General features: G+C 37.3%; 2 protein-coding genes across 2 annotated transcripts; one reads left to right on the forward strand and one right to left on the reverse strand.

The window, feature by feature from the left end:
* On the reverse strand, positions 1-957 carry LOC102501513 (olfactory receptor 4K2). The gene has a single exon (XM_006165016.1). It carries the CDS (start codon positions 955-957, stop codon positions 1-3), a length of 957 nt encoding a protein of 318 aa, XP_006165078.1.
* Positions 958-15,824: 14,867 nt separating this feature from the next.
* On the forward strand, positions 15,825-16,772 carry LOC102497385 (olfactory receptor 4K3). The gene has a single exon (XM_006165006.1). The coding sequence runs from the start codon at positions 15,825-15,827 to the stop codon at positions 16,770-16,772; it is 948 nt and encodes a 315-aa protein (XP_006165068.1).
* Positions 16,773-17,150: the final 378 nt, after the last annotated feature.

Raw genomic sequence — 17,150 nt, forward strand, 5'->3', positions numbered from 1 at the left:
TTAAAAATAATGAGAAGGAATTGTCTTCCTGGAATTTAGAAACCTATTCTTCAGTTTCCTCATGGCTGTCTTTACTTCTTGATTTCTCAAGGTATAGATTACTGGGTTCAGAATGGGAGTAAAGATGGTATAAAACACAGACAGGATCTTCTCTATCAGGAAACTGCTTTGTGGCCACATGTAGATGAAGATGCAGGGCCCAAAGAACATGAAGACCACAATGAAATGAGCTGTACAGGTAGAAAGGGCCTTAGAAGATCCACCCTGGGAAGAATAATGCTTGATGGTGACCAGGACAATAACATATGAATTGAATAAAAGAATAAAGCAGAATAAAGCAATTATGCCACTTGTCGAGATCATAAAAAGACCTAGAACATAAGTATCCACGCAAGCCAGCTGAAATACCACAGGAAGGTCACAGAAAAAACTGTCTACCTGGTTGGGACCACAGAACGGTAATGTGAGGGCAAAGATGACCTGACTCATTGAATGCATGATTCCCACAACCCAGGAAGCTACAACAAGAGCAACACACACCCAGGGGCTGATGATGGAAGCATAGTGCAGGGGCTTACATATTGCAATATACCTGTCAAAGGACATGGCCATGAGTAAAATAATTTCAGCACCAGTGAAAAGGTGTAGAAAGAATATCTGAGTGATGCAGCCATCAAAAGAGATGGTTTTGTGACCAGTTAGGTAGTCTGTAATCATCTTGGGGGTGGCAAAGGAGGCAAGAGACATATCAATGATGGAAAGGTTGGCAAGCAAGAAATACATAGGCGAGTGCAGGTGAGCATCAGCTATCACCGTGATGACTATGAGGCTATTTCCCACCATTGTTGCCACATAAAACAGTGAAAATACCATAAAGAAAAACATCTGTAGTTCCCAGGAGTTAGAGAGCCCCAGCAAAACAAATTCAGACACAGTAGACTTATTGGCTATCTCCATTGTCTTGATTCATAGATAGGAGCCTGTATCAAAAAACAAACAAACAAAAGCTAAGAAAAATATGATCCAATTGAAGCATAAGATCCATTTTTAAAAGTCTACTCTTCTAAACTTTGTTTTCTTTATGAAAACATCTTTACTTTTTTTTCATCTTTTTCACTTGGTACATTGATTTGAAAAAGAATTGTAGAATACTACAGATCTTAGAAATATATGTCTTAAATCATTTATTAAATTAACACTCAAATTGAGAAAATACCATTCTTAACAGAACCACCCACCTGTGTCCATTCATCCATCTACATAGTCCTAAAGATTACAACCAACACCTGGTAAGCACTTTATGGTGATAATGTGGTGAGCACACATACACACACGTGCACATGCACACATACACACATATACATGTACATATATACATGTACATTCATTCATAAAGATATCTTTATGGGAAAATACATAAAAACTATACTACACATAAAGCTTCTTAAGCAACAGTCTAATGAGGCTTCAATAAACAGCCATAGAATTCTTACAAATTTTCAGAGAAAAATTGTCAACAAATTCACAAAGAAATAGATGGAAATTTTTTTTTCTTATATTCAGCCAGTGGTTGAAGACTTAGTTATTATCAGCTTTGTTACAATAGAATCGTACAATCAAAAGAAAGCCATTTAACTTTTTTGGTCACAATTCTTTCTTTACTTTTTTTTTTTCCTAAAAAAAAAAAAAAAAAAAAAGACTTTACCCTAAATAGTTATATTCCAAATATAAAATGTTTTCCTTGCCTCCTAAGGAATATATCATATTCCTCTTATGGGAAAAAAATAAAAAAATTGATCTTTTCAACCCACTCTGTTTGAATTCTCCCTTCATATAGATCAACATATGATGTCTTATTGATCTCAGCACCATGGAACAGTGGTTAGGAGATCAGAACGTGAAAGGCAAATGTTAAAAATCTCTTAGTAGAAATAATTTGTAAAATACTTTTACTTACCAGACGAATAGCAAAATCAGGGCTTTAAACTTTCAAAGCATTAAGTGGGCTTCCGAGAGAGAACATAGGAGGTCATCTTAAATACAAATAAATGGCCTAGTTGAATCATTAGTTGTTTAGCAGCTGTAGATAAAATGGGTGTTGTAGGGACTTGGGAATTGACCAGGAAATCTTCTTGCAGTGGGATTTATTAAACAACAAAGATGGCACTGAGTTCACGTAGGAAATAAAAGTCAAGAATCTTGTGGGAATTTACATCAATTGTTTTCACCTGGACCTGAGTAGTTGGGGAATGGAAGTTGGAAAAGCCATCATTTCAAAATGCAACAGGAAGTATCAAGCCAACCAATTCAATAAGCACTTTGGTCCTCTAACCTTGCACTAGAGGTAATGAGAATAAAATCCAAAAACACTCACCTCTGTGAGTTTCAATTTAGACTTCTTTGAAGTTATTGAGTATTCATAAACAAAACAATTATTGAAGAATGCAACCAAATAAGTCTAATTCTCAATCAGTTCTCAGAGACCATGAGTGAACTGGATTTTAGCTAAAGGGAGGTTGATAATGTGCTGGATCAATCAAGAAAGTGCTCTTGCAGGAGATATGCCATGAACTTGACCTAGAATAAAAGCTGAAATTTTGATTGCCAGGAGCAAAAGTTTGCACAAGATAAACAGTGCAACTTACTTGCAGTGGAGCAAAATTTTTAGTTAGTGATTTGACAGAACAAGAAGGACTTTCTAAAAATTTAACTTGATATAAAAGACAACAAGGGGCCATTGTAAGATCATAGCAGGATTATAATAATTTAAAAGGAGTATTTTGTAAGAATTTATTCAGATGGTACAGAGAAAGGATACATTTAAAGCAGGAAATTATTAATGAAATAGGTATAAAGAAATATTTTTGACTAAGGTGATGTGATTTTAATCAATAAAATATGATTTTCAGGTAATAATGGTTATGAATATTTTTATTTATTGACTACTAACAATATGATTATTATTCATGGAAGTAAATGTGTTAGACTGCATTTTTTAAAATTAAAATTGGTAGGGGAACCAGCAGTTAGCGTAATGGCTATGTCGCTGGACTCCCATGTAGTTGACCGTGGTTTGCGTCCCGGACCCGGTGGCTTAAAACTCACTCCGGGTGCGTGTGCGTGCGTGCCCAAGATCCTGAGAAGAGAATGAGGGAGAAGGGATTGCAGCGTGGCCATCCCCTCTGAGGGGTGATTTCTCGCTTTCTGTCTCTATGTCTCTGTCTGTCTGACGAGCGCACACGCCCTATAGCAAAAATCTCTCTCAAAAAAAAAAAAAATTAAAATTGGTGGGATCAGCAGATGGCATAAATGTTACATCACTGGACTCCCACTTGGCCAACATGGTTTGAGTCCCAGACCTGGTGGCTTCAAACTCATGCTGGGTATGTGTGTGTGCATGTCCAAAATCCCAGAAGAAGAATGGAGGAGAAGGAATTGCGGCATGACAACCCCCCAGGAGTGATTTCTCACTTGTCTCTCTATTTATCTTTGTCTCTAGTGAACACGTGTACCCCATAGTAAAAAATCTTTCTAGGGGACCAACAGTTAGCATAATGGCTATGTCGCTGGACTCCCATGTAGTCGACCGCAGTTCACGTCCCGGACCCAGTGGCTTAAACTCATGCTGGGCGCGTGTGTGCATGTGCCCAAGATCTCAAGAAGAAAACGGAGGAGAAGGGATTGCGGCATGGCCATCCTCCCTGGGGGGGTGATTTCTCACTTTCTGTCTGTCTGTCTGGTGAGTGCACACACCCTATAGCAAAAACGTCTCCAAAAAAAAAAAGAAAAAAAGAAAAAAGAAAGAAAGAAAAAGAAATCTTTCTTAAAAAAAAAAAAAAAAAAAAAAACAATTAAAATTAGCTTTTTTTTCTCATATGGTTCATCCCTTCAGTGATCTTCTTATGCTGTGAAAGGAATTTAGCTCTCACTTTATTAGAGCCTTGAAACTGTGGCTTACTTTGTTTAATGTAATACAAATGGAAATATATGTCACACCTGAGTACCACTTTTTAAGAGTTAAGCATGCCTCTAGTATTGCTATTTTCCACTTCCTGAGACCCAGAATAAATATAATAAATACAAAGATGAGAGAAACAGAGATACAAAGATACATGAGAGAAGAGAAATAGAGAGCAGAGAGACTATGCTCATGGATATGAAGATGCAGTATTTATAAGATAACAGTTACCTCTTGATTATTTTCTACACTGAACATCACACTAGTCAATATCCCAGTGGGCTTTCTTTTTAATAGAAATAAACAAAGTGAATCTAAAATTTATGACATTGTATAAGAAACTAAAATCACCAAAGCAATTTTCTAGAAGGGAAAATTTATTTTACTCCTGTTATCTGTTTTCTTTTTCTTTCTTTCTTTTTATGAAATAAAATTTTACTCAAGAAAACTCAAAATATCTCAGACCCATTTACAAATACCAGCAAAGTGTAGGGGTCAAAAAAGTACATAGTATTTTATTGAGATGTCTTACTAAAACAATGAGCCATTGTAGGCCACTTAAAATTTTTATAGCATTGTAAATGATACAAATATCTAATGCAAATAGTCTATTTGAAGGTTTTATGTACAACAAAGTGTAGGCACATTTATACTAACCCACGCAACTCATTTTTATAATAAAAAGGTATAAAATGCTTACATAGTTGGATATTATTCTGATATATTTTTTGCTTTGTTTCTGATAAATGTATTATTTAATACTTTCTATAATGCTGCCTATTACATCATAAAGGCTGAAAAATGACTTCTTCCATAAAGTGGTACTCATGAAAGCACAACTCCCCAGATTAATTAAAGCATAGAATTTTTTTCCTTTATGTTAATTCTCTGATATCAATGTAGCTGAATTTCATGCTCACAATATACCCATAGTCAATGTATACATAGATATTGCCTCCTGTTTGTTGACTCTGTCTGGGTGGACTACATTCAATTGGTATTTATCAGAAAAGATATTAAACATTGACTGGCATTCTATCCAACAGCATTTTCTGACAGCAAATGGCATGCATGTTTGGAATGAAAGGTTATCTACAACCTCAAGCTGTAGTCTTTAGCTGTTACTCTCTGCAAACTCAGTGGTATATGAGCTATGCCCTTTCAATGACAAGGTTTAGATATCAATTTCATTCATTTATCCCCTCCAAGAGTTTTCTAATGTAGAATGAGGGTGAATATGTGGGAGAAAGCTTTCCAACACTCACTACATCCATAAGGTTTCTCACCTGTGTGAGTTCTTCGATGGACAATAAGATGTGACTTCTGAGCAAAAGATTTCTGACACTGAATACATTCTTGGGCTTTCTCCTCAGTATGTGTTTTCTGATATAAAGCAAGGCTGAACTGGATGGAAAACGTTTTCCACATTTGCTGTATCCATAGGGTTTTTCTCTCCTGTATGGATTCTCTGGTGAATAACAAGACTAAACTTGTGAGAGGAAGTTTTCCCACATTTGAGATATTCATAAGGTTTTTCTCCTAAGTGGATATTCTGGTGAATAAGCAGATAGGACTTCTAGCTGAAGGCTTTGTGGTAAGTTTTCTCTCCACTATGAGACCTCTGATGAATAGTCAGGTGTGACTTTGGGGTAAAAGTTTTTTCTCTACTCCTTTTTTTGTTTTGTTTTGTTGGGTTTTTTTTGGAGAGGTTTCGCTATAGGACGCGTGCACTCGCCAGACAGACAGAGAGAAACATAGAGACAGAAAATGAGAAATCACCCCCCAGGGAGGATGGCCACACCACAATCCCTTCTCCTTCATTCTCCTCTCGGGATCTTGGGCACGCACGCACACGCGCCAAGCTTGAGTTTTAAGCCACTGGGTTGGGGACGCGAACCGCGTCGACTACGTGGGAGTCCAGGGACATAGCCATTACGCTAACTGCTGGTTCCCCTGGGTGAAAGTTTTTTCACATTGACTAACTACAGTCATAGGGTTTCTCACCTGTGCGAGTTCTTTGGTGGAGAATGAGGTTAAACTTGATGGAGAAGGCTTTCCCACATTCATTGCATCCATAGGTTTCTTGTGAGTCCTCCAGTGAGTATTGACAAGTAACTTCACACTAAATTTTTTTCCACGTTCACTGTAATGGTAAACTTCTCTCCCATGTGAGTTCCCTGATGAGCTCAGATCTCTGGATGAAGGCTTTCCCATGTTGATTGAATCCAGATGGTTTTTCCTCCATATAATTTTTTAAATATAAAATAAGGCTAAATTTAATGGGGAATGTTTTCCCATGTTCGTTGCTACCAGAGGGTTTCTCTCTCGTATGAACTCTCTGATGAATAATCAGCCATGACCTGTTGCTGAAGCTTTTCTGACATTTGCCACACTTGGAGAGCTTCTCTCCTGGATGGGTTCTTTGGTGTGAAGTGAGCTGTGACTTACCATGGAAACCTGACATACATGACACTCAAAGCCTTTCTCTCCAGGGTGAGTTTTTCTATGTTTATTAAGATTTATCGGTAAAGGTTTTCCCACATTTATTGCATGCAGAAGGTTTCTCTCCTGTATGGATTCTCTGGTATAAAAGGAGATGGGACACCCAGCTGAAGGCTTTCTGGAACCCACTGCATCCACAGGGTCTCTCTCCCATGACTGTTTTCTGATGCTGTGTGTGGTCTGACTTCTGGGTAAAGGCTTTCCCCCATCACTACAATCACAGTGTTTCTCTCCTATCTTAGTCTTCCAATGTTCTATGAGCAGTGACATATGGCTGAAGACCTTAACACATTCACTATATTCATTGCATTTTTCTCTCATATGAATTTTCTCATGCTTAATGTAATGAAATAATTTGTCATATCCATTAAAGTCCACTTTGTTTTCTTGTGTGATTTCTATTCTGAGTAATGTATTCCAGATTAGGTTTTAAATGTTTTCCAAGTTTGTCAAATGTATGAGATCTTTGTTGCAAAGGAGCACCAAGGTTTGAGCTCCAGTGAGGTACTTTTATTAGATGTGTGGCAATCCTCCACAGTTTCAAGGCTGCTGTGGTTTCCTTGGTGCCAGTCTGTCTGATCATTGACTTGCCAGGGATCTTCCATTGATGCTAGGTTACTGTAATTTCCCATGTAACATATTGGTATAGATCCTTCTGAAAAGGGTGGGGTAACAGCCACTCTTACCAGGTAAAGACCAGAGCAACATCCTTGAATGATGGTGAGCCCTTAGATTTGTTTAGATCCTGATCATTTCAAAGCATTTATCATTAGTGGAGATACTGAGAGGAGCATATTACTTAGAGGACAGAAAACTGGTTCTGAAGAAGGCACTGATATAATCTACCAGTTGTCGTGTTTTACTCCCCTTTGACAGTGCAACCACTATTTCCATATGCAGTTGTGTTCCAGTCCTTTTTTCTGTCCTCAAAACCTTCCATTTGCCCTCCTCATGTCCCTGGGAGCATTGGAAAGATTTTTCATACTGGCTTTCTGTTATCTGTTTTCAACACTTATATAAAATCATAGTAATCAGTATAGCATGGTATTTTGTCTAAGGATAGACAAGTAAATAAATAAAACAGAAGAGGTTCAGAATAAATGTACACATATGGTCACCAATTTTCAAAAAAGATGATGAAATAACTGAGTGGGAAAGAATAACCTTTTTAACAAAAAGTGTTACAATAATTTGATGTCTATATGCAAACACAAAGAAATACTGTCAATCTATAATCCTTGCTTATACCTTATACAAAAATTAATTTGAAATGAATATAGACCTAAATATAAAAGCTGAAATTATAAATATACTCTGATAAACATAGAAGCAAGTCCTTGTACCTTAAAGTTAGGTAGAAATTTCTAAGAAAAGTTAAAAAAATGAAAAAAAAGATCATTTAAAAATTGATAACTTGGGATAAGTCAAAATTTTAAATTTCTGTTCTTTAAAAGGTGCTGCTAAGTAAGTAATAAAGTATGCCACCAATTGGCATAAAGTGTCCGTATCAAGAATTAACACAGGGTCAGTCAGGTGGCATGAGGGTTAAGGTGGCTGAATCTTGCAAGGCTCACTGCAAGATGAGATTTGTAGTGTGGTCATTCTGGGGAGTGATTTCTCACTTTCTCTATCTCTCTGTCTTTCTCCAGTAAGTACAAGCACCCTATAATAATACAGAAAAAAAAAAGAGAGAGAGAGAGTGAGAAGGAGAGAATGAAACACAAACTCTCATGTATTGTTGGTGAAAGTACAAAATGTTACAGCCATTTGGGAAAACAGTTTGACAATTTACATGAAGTAAACATAAAATTACCATATAACCCAGGAAAAGTTCTCTTAGGTACTTAACAAAAAGAAATAAAAGTGTAAGTCTATAAAAATACCTATTTGTTCATACTGCCCAAAAGTAGAAAAAAAAAAGTCCATCAACTGGTGAATGAACAAATTAGATGCTGTATTCCTATATAATAAAATACTGCTTAACTGTTTAAAAGAAAAATTTACCAATACATACAACAAAAAGAAACCTCAAGAGCTTTACGTTAATCAAGATTTCTCATTGTGAGTGCTATTACCATTTTGGAGCATGCACTTGCTGGGAGGACAGTCCTGTGCGCGGTACCATGCTCTGCAGCAGCCTTGGTCTGCAGCTACTAGATGCCAATAGCATTCCCGTCCCCTCACGACAATCAAAAATGTTGCCAAATGTTCACTACTAGGCAAAATCACTTCTAGTTGAGGACTACAAAACAAAGTGAAAGAAGCCAGATGCAAAATAATACATATTGTATAATTAACTTTGAAAAGTTTTTACCTATTTTTTCCAGCTTTCTTAATTTTTTATTTTATGATTTCTTATTTACATTCAGTCATTATATATCTCTATAGCACACAATATAGCTTTCCAAAGTATGGATGCAGTGTATGACAATCAAATCAAGGATCTTACCATAAACATTTTCAACAGAGAACTTTACATTCTTGCGTTTGTTAATTTTTTAAATTTTATTTTTTAATTAATTAATTTATTATTATTCATACATTAAATCGCTATATGAATGGGATATAATTTTAGGTCAATATATTTTATTCCAATGTATTTATAAAAATATGTCCACAAAGTCTCATCAAACAAAAATTGAAAATATGTGTCATATTATCTTGTTTATAAAAATCAAGAAATAGTAAAGCAGATCAAGTTGTTAAACGTTGGCTGTCTCAGGGAGTGAGAATTGAGGTGAGAGATAATGTATTTTCTTCTTGATGTATTTAATTTTTAAAAAAAGATTTTTAAATTGTGAAGTCTTTACCCAGCATGATATACACCTCAGCCCAGCCCAGTTGAGACCACCATACGCATCCTTGTCAACAGATAATAAATCTTATCTGCGTCCAGAAGTTGTGCCCACTTGCCAGAGACAGAGAGAGAAGAAAAGGGAGAAAGCACTCCCCAGTATGGGTTGTGCTCGCATCGTGACCCCGGCTCCATTCTTCATCCTGTTGGGATTTGGGACACTCATACACAAGCACATGGCATGGTTTTCAAGCTGCCAGCGTCAGGAATTGATCCATGGCTGACCATGTGGGGATCACTTGGCTACTAAGCCATGAGAATGGCCCCTGAAATATTTTTAAAGGCAAAATATAGTTATAAAGAAGTAGATCAGTAGTGTTTAGAGTTTGGGGTTGAAGGGATGGGGGTTTTTATGATAAAGTATATAAGGAAATATTTTGGAGTGATGAAAACATGCTATCTCATAATTATGATGATGGTCACACAACCATATGAATTTTCAAAATGAATCAAACGATGCACTTACATGTAAAAATTTTCTCAACAAAATTGAACTTAAACTTTTTATGTTTACTTAAATAAAAGTTACATATGAAACCCAAAGAAAATAATGAATGAGAAAGTATTTGCAACATATAGCCTTAATATGTAAAAAACTCCTATAATAAGGACAAGATTTTTTTTCTTTTGGAGAGGTTTTTGCTATAGAACGTGTGCACTCACCAGAAAGACAGAGAGAGACAGAGAGATAAAAAGTGAGAAATCATCCCCCGAGGGGGTGTGTGGCCATGCCGCAATCCCTTCTCCATTCTCCTCTCGGGATCTTGGGCATGCACGCACACACATCCGGCATGAGTTTAAGCCACCGGGTCCGGGACTTGAACCGCTATTGACTACATGGGAGTCCAGCAACATAGCCATTACACTAACTGCTGATCCCATAAGGACAAGATTTAATGAGGGAGAAAATGGCCAGAGAATCTAAACAGGCAATAAAATAGCATCGAATGGCAAATAAGTCTATGAGGACTATTAAACCTTATTAATAGCTATTAAACTGTATATTATAATAAAAACCATTTCCAGTTTTGATCATCAGATAGATCAAAAAAATTTAAAAGAAGAAGAAGTGCTATCTTGTATTGTTGATGAATGTATGAACTGCTGGACTTAAAACAAACAAATTAAAAACTTGGCAATAGTTGTTATACATTCTTTCATGTCACTTAATCCATAAACCTCTCATTTGAGAATAAATTTGTGGAAATAAAAGTATTTCTCAAAGAGAACATCTTTAAAGAGATTTCTTTATTTTAGCCAAGTAAGCAGTAGGAAAAATAAAGGAAAAAATCTGGTTGCATATCAGTAAATGAATCATAAAAGTCATAAACATCCATACGCATACACACAAAAGAAGCTATTATAAAAAGAATCAGTTTGATTCAAATATATGAGCCTAAAAATATGTCCACAAGGTCTCATCGAACAAAAATTGAAAATATGTGTCATATTATCTTAAGTTTGTAAAATCAAGAAATAGTAAAGCAGATCAAGTTGTTAAACACTGGCTATCTCAGGGAGTGAGAATCAAGATGAGGGATATGTATTTTCTTCTTTATGTATTTATTTTTTTAAAGAGATTTTTGCTATAGAGCACTTGTGCTTGCTAGAGAGCCAGAGACAGAGAAAGTGAAAAATCATCCCCTAAAGGGAATGGCCACCCCATAATCTCCTCTCAGGATCCTGAGCACTCATGCACACACACCCTGGCATAAGCTGTAAGCCACCAGGTTCAAAACTCCAACTCCAGTTTGCCACGCAGAAATCCAGTGCTTTAACCACTATGCTTCCTGCTGGCCTTCTTTTTTTTTTTTTTTTTTTTGAGAGAGTTTTTTTTGTTTTGCTATAGGGCGCGTGCGCTCGCCAGATAGACAGAGACAGACAGAGAGAGACAGAAAGCGAGAAATCACCTCCCAGGGGGGATGGCCACGCTGCAATCCCTTCTCCTCCGTTCTCCTCTCAGGATCTTGGGTCCACAGCCTCACTTAAATTTTTCTATCACTTCCTCTCTCATTACCTCTGTTTCTGTAGGTAGATGGGCTTGGTTTCTGCTGAGATTAGACTGATTGGTTAGTATTGTTCTGATTCTACAACTCCCCATTTTATACCTAATTCTTTTTTTTAAGAGAGATTTTTTTTTTTTTTTTTTTTTTTGCTATAGGGCGCGTGCGCTCGCCAGACAGACAGAGAGAGACAGAGAGATAGAAAGCGAGAAATCACCCCCCAGGGAGGATGGCCACGCCACAATCCCTTCTCCTCCATTCTCCTCTCAGGATCTTGGGCACGCACGCACACGCGCCCGGCGTGGGTTTTAAGCCACTGGGTCTGGGACGCGAACCACGGTCGACTACGTGGGAGTCCAGCGACATAGCCATTACGCTAACTGCTGGTTCCCAAGAGAGAAATTTTGAGACAGAAAGCAAGAAATCAGCCCCTAGCGAGGGATGACCACTCTACAATCCCTTCTCTTCCAGTCTTCTCTCAGGATTTTTTTGGGCATGCACATACATGTGCCTGGCATGAATTTCAAGCCACTAGATCTAGGACTTGAACCACGGTCAGCCATTTGAGAGTCCAGTGTATAACCATTATGCCATCTGCTGATCCTGAGATGTAATTCTTATGGTAAATTTCTCATCACTTATAGCATAATAGCTCTGCTTTCCAAACTAAACTTTATTTCCTAACCTAAGTCAAAACTATCAATGCAAATATACTGAAAGAAGTTTTGATTTTATACCCCATACTTCAACCCTACTATTCCCTATGTTCCCCTCTTCTCAGAGGTAAATTTATATAAAATTACAGAATTTTAGTTAATATATGTATTCCCATTAATTAATTTGTAATTTCATAAAAGAACCACTAGAAACACAAAATGTGGGGCCACAAGGTAGTGGTGGTTAAGGTGTTAGACTCAAAATAAAACCACTGTCTGGAAAAAAAAGATGTTGGACTACCACATGGCTATGTCTCAAGTCTTAGACCTGGTAGCTTGAAAATCATGCTGGGTGCATGTGCATACATGCCAAAAGTCCCAGAAGGAGGCTGAAGGAGAAAGAACTGCAGCATGGGCATCCCCCTAGGAGGGTGATTTCTCATTTTCCCTCTCACTATTTCCCTCTCTCTCTCTCCTTTCTGGCAAGTGCATGTGCCCTGTGGCAAAAATAAATAAATAAATAAATAAATAAATAAATAAAACAAAAACAAAACAAAAAAACTTTTAAAAAATACAAAAGAAACATAAAATTTGAATATTTTAAGAAGTTTGATATATTGACTATGGAGATAATAGCAAATTACAGGCATAATGTCTGTTACACTTCATCACATCCCATGAAGAAATTCTTCCTCTTCTCTAGCTACATCAGTCACACGCATTTCATTTAAACGAGAAGTTTCTTTCAACATAAAAGGAAAAAAATCCACTTTAAAACAATTAAAAATAATGGAGTAAAAAGTCAAAGTGGAGATCTATTGGAAACAGATTAGAGATATTAGTAGTGAGATGTAAAGATATGTAGAAATCTACCAAATTTGGGCATTACCTTCTATATCCAATCAGAATCTTATATATATAAAACCTGTATATACATATATACAACCTGCTTCAAACTGAGGAATATTTGAATCATCACAGTGTGTAATGGTGAAGGTCCTTTTTTAAGAGATAAAGCAGTGGATGGAGCCAGAAGGTGGAGCAGTGTTAAAAGATGTCACTCTTAGAGTCAGTGCTACATGGCAAGGCTCCTAGTTCAAGTCTGGAAATATCCCTGAGTACCCCAGGCACATGCTCACCTATGATACAAGGCTGATCAGTACAAGCTGTGCACAATCTAAATATTAAAAAAGATTAATAGAGAAATATTTAAATATGGCTAGGATCTAAATTTTACTGGTTGTTATTCTGATTTTTGAAGAGATATTTAAGATTTAATGATCACATGACATCCTTTATGTAGTTAAAATGTATAGCCACATTTTTCTCATTTTTTACTTCTCTTTTCTTCTCTTCATCTATCATGATTCAAGTGACTATTATATAATTTAAAGGCTCAAACATTTATCTTATTATTTACTGTATGGATTTTATCCCAAATAGAGAAACCACTCCTTATCATTACTTATTAATGGAGGAAGTGAGAGATATTATTTGCAGTTATGTAAGTTGTGTAACAGGTCCTGATTGTTAAATCTTTGCGGTTGTCCAAGATAAAGGATATTCCATATGTTTTCCCCATCCTGCCACATCTATATCCTGTACATAAAGTACTTAATAAGAGTCATACATTCATCTTTAACTCTGGCCAAATCAACCTGAACTTTTTAACAACTCCCACTGCAACTTGAACATTTGTTCATTCCCTAAGCAGCAGCTGGTCTTTTACATGCCATGTGATTCACTAAGTCAATTCATATCATTGTAGATCGAATAAATACAAAGTTCTCAAGGACCCCGAGTCCCCTTTCTCCATAAATTAGACTTGTGATTTATCCGAGTTCACTCTGGAGCAATTATCACTGCTTTCAGGAATTAGTTGGGTATTAGAATATCACTGCATATGTGGAAAGATCTTAGAATTATCTGGATTAAGTCACCTACTTTTCACATGAAGAATTGGAGGCATCAACCTGACTTAGTAACCAGTCCAATTACACCCAAATTGCGGGACAAGAAAATCCACATACCCTGAGTCCTAGGTCACAGATAAACCAATTTAAACAAGAACTGTGCTGGATACATTTATTTTAATATCAGGTAGGTATGTGCAGAAGAACTCTGAAATTTTCTGGGATGGGTAAAGCCAGAACAGTGGGAAATTGAAAAAAGGGCACCAAACGTCAGAATAAAAAGCCAGAGTTGATTGGGTAAATTTGGTCAGTTTTGGAACAATTGTTTGGTATGTATACTCAAAGCAGAGTTTCAAGAAAGAAAAGCAAAGCAAAAGCTGCATTAATAGCAAGACGGAGAGGGTTTTAGGTATACCTCATTTCAATCAACTTTCTTTGCATTTTGTAAAGCCCTCTCAGACCTCAGTGGCAATTTCCTTCATCTGTCTACATAGAATTCCTGAGGCATGTTCTCTTATATAACTTCTCCTAGGTTTGCCATTACCATCTTTTATTTCTACATATGCCTGTCTCATATTTTCTTCTTGCAAATACTAAAAACAGGAAGAGTGCTTTTTCTTTAAAACTGTTGTGGTGAAAATTGATAAATTCTAGCAGTTAAAATATATCTGACTTGAGGCAGCTTGGTACTTAACAGTCTTTCTATTTAAAATACACTTGTAAATAGATGAATCCTTCAGGCTCTAACCAGAATATTTCATGAGCCTTTGATCAATGTATGGCATTGGTGACACAGAATGAGAGCCATTTATAGTATCTATATAACTGAAATGAGGAATTAAGAATTGGAGACTATTCATTTTTATTCTGGACCATGTCCATTAGAGAACTGAAATAGGTGTCATTTCTTTGTGACCATGTCCTCCCCTTTTATGTTCTATCCCTTTTTCCTAGCCACTGTAAGAGACCAATATCCACATGCCTTTACAGTATTATGTTCCACTAATAATCAGCCATGATTCTCAAATATTTCTGTCAGTCTTCACCCATCTTGATGTCCTGAAAAGCGGTTACCATTTCCTTCCTTTGCAAAACGTTTTGGAAGCTGGCTGTGAAATTTAAGAAGTGTTTCTCCAGTCAATCAGCAGTACAGTGATAACACAAGCTTTGCAATTGGACCCACACGGGAAGGTTCCAAGTTGGCATCCTGAGGTCTCCCTGTACACTCTGGGTGCACTTATGTCCATGATCCGGGCTGCCTAAGGCTGGATGGATTATGGAGTGAAGAGCCTGTTGGGGTGCCTGTCTGTCTGCTCTCCACACCCACCTCGTGTCTTTCTATCATAGAGAAAAAATTAACAAGCTGGGGAGTAAATATTTGAGTATCTTAAACTTTAGTTATGAATATCTTTACATTTCACATTATATTTTACTTGAAAGACAAATTCTAAGTTTTTGAAACTTATCTTTAATTTCATTGTTTAAAATACGTGCTGAACGTATGCACTCTGTGGCAGAGATCGAAAGATCTGAAGATGTGATAGCAGAGATGATAAATGTAGATGGCAGGGACTTTAAGGGAAGGAGTGGGTGGGAGAGGCAAAGGCAAGAAACATTAAACAGACAAAAGAATATGAAGTTCTGTGTTAAAAAAAAACTGTAATTTTTGCTTTATAAAAATTAAAATTTTATATATATATATATATATATATATGAGTGGTGTGTGTGCGCGTGTGCACGCGTGTGTGTATACACATACATACATATCTGGAAAGACCATCGAGGGAACTACTTGGCCATCGCGAGTGGGGCAAGGACAGAACAGCTGCCATCAGATCATTCTATGGAAAAAAATCTTACTTTGAGTTTGATTACTGTATTTTTCCCTAGTTCCCATCTCATCTGAAAATTTCAGAGTCCTTCCAGAAGTCAGAGTGAATGGCCTGGAGCAATCAGTCAGTTGTGACTGAATTCATACTACGAGGTCTATCCAGCTCCTGGGAACTTCAGCTCTTCTACTTCCTGTTTTTCTCCGTAGTCTATGCAGCCACTGTGCTGGGGAATCTCCTTATTGTGCTTACCGTCATATCAGAGCCACGCCTGCACTCCCCCATGTACTTTCTGCTAGGCAATCTCTCCTTCATCGACATGTCTTTGGCCTCATTTGCCACCCCGAAAATGATCGCGGACTTCCTCAGTGAGTATAAAGCCATCTCTTTTGAAGGTTGCATAACCCAGATATTCTTCCTGCATCTCCTAGGAGGGGCTGAGATTGTGCTGCTCATCTCCATGTCCTTTGATAGGTACGTGGCTATCTGTAAGCCTCTGCGGTACTTAACCATCATGAGCCGGAGAATGTGCGTTGGGCTCGTGGTACTTTCCTGGATCGTCGGCATCTTCCACGCTCTGAGTCAGTTAGCATTTACTGTGAATCTGCCCTTCTGTGGACCCAACGAAGTAGATAGCTTCTTTTGTGACCTGCCTTTGGTGATTAAGCTCGCCTGTGTAGACACGTACATTCTGGGGGTGTTCATGATCTCCACCAGCGGCATGATTGCACTGGTGTGCTTCATCCTCCTGGTGATCTCCTACACCATCATTCTGGTCACTGTGCGGCAGCGTTCCTCGGGCGGCTCTTCCAAAGCCCTCTCCACCTGCAGCGCCCACTTCACTGTCGTGACCCTTTTCTTTGGCCCGTGCATCTTCATCTACGTGTGGCCTTTTACAAATTTTCCAATCGACAAAGTACTGTCAGTATTTTACACCATATTCACTCCCCTCCTGAATCCAGTGATCTATACCCTTAGAAATAAGGATGTCAAGGATTCTATGAGGAAACTCAGTACCAGTATCTTTAAGTCCAGGAAGACTGATCATACCCCTTAATGTCCTCATGCAAAAATGTTCAGCATTTTCTGCCTCATTCAGTGGGTCTACATAATATTATTTTGTGCATGGCAGAACTATAGCTATCATCAACTTCAGCAGTGTCTGAGTTCTGCTCATATTAATTGTTCTTCATGGAACATAACACTTACTATAAAACATTATCAGACTCAAACATTTCACTGTGTAAGGAGTCACATTTTAGAATATTCCAACTTTGTAAAATGTAATGATTTATTTGAATATTTTTCCCTTAAGATATTCACATATTTTAAGAAAGAGTGGCTTTCCTCTGGTCTCATGCAATAGTCTCTAAGAAAAAAGGCAAGTGTAAAAGTACCAGCACCTAGTACAGTACCCTGCGCATTGAGAAATAGT

Source organism: Tupaia chinensis, unplaced genomic scaffold (assembly GCF_000334495.1).
Source record: "Tupaia chinensis unplaced genomic scaffold, TupChi_1.0 Scaffold143788_1, whole genome shotgun sequence".
Lineage (NCBI taxonomy): Eukaryota > Metazoa > Chordata > Mammalia > Scandentia > Tupaiidae > Tupaia > Tupaia belangeri.

What these genes read in the sequence shown, in the direction of transcription:
- LOC102501513 (XM_006165016.1), bottom strand. Translation starts at nt 957, where the DNA reads ATGGAGATAGCCAATAAGTCTACTGTGTCTGAATTTGTTTTGCTGGGG.
- LOC102497385 (XM_006165006.1), top strand. Translation starts at nt 15,825, where the DNA reads ATGGCCTGGAGCAATCAGTCAGTTGTGACTGAATTCATACTACGAGGT.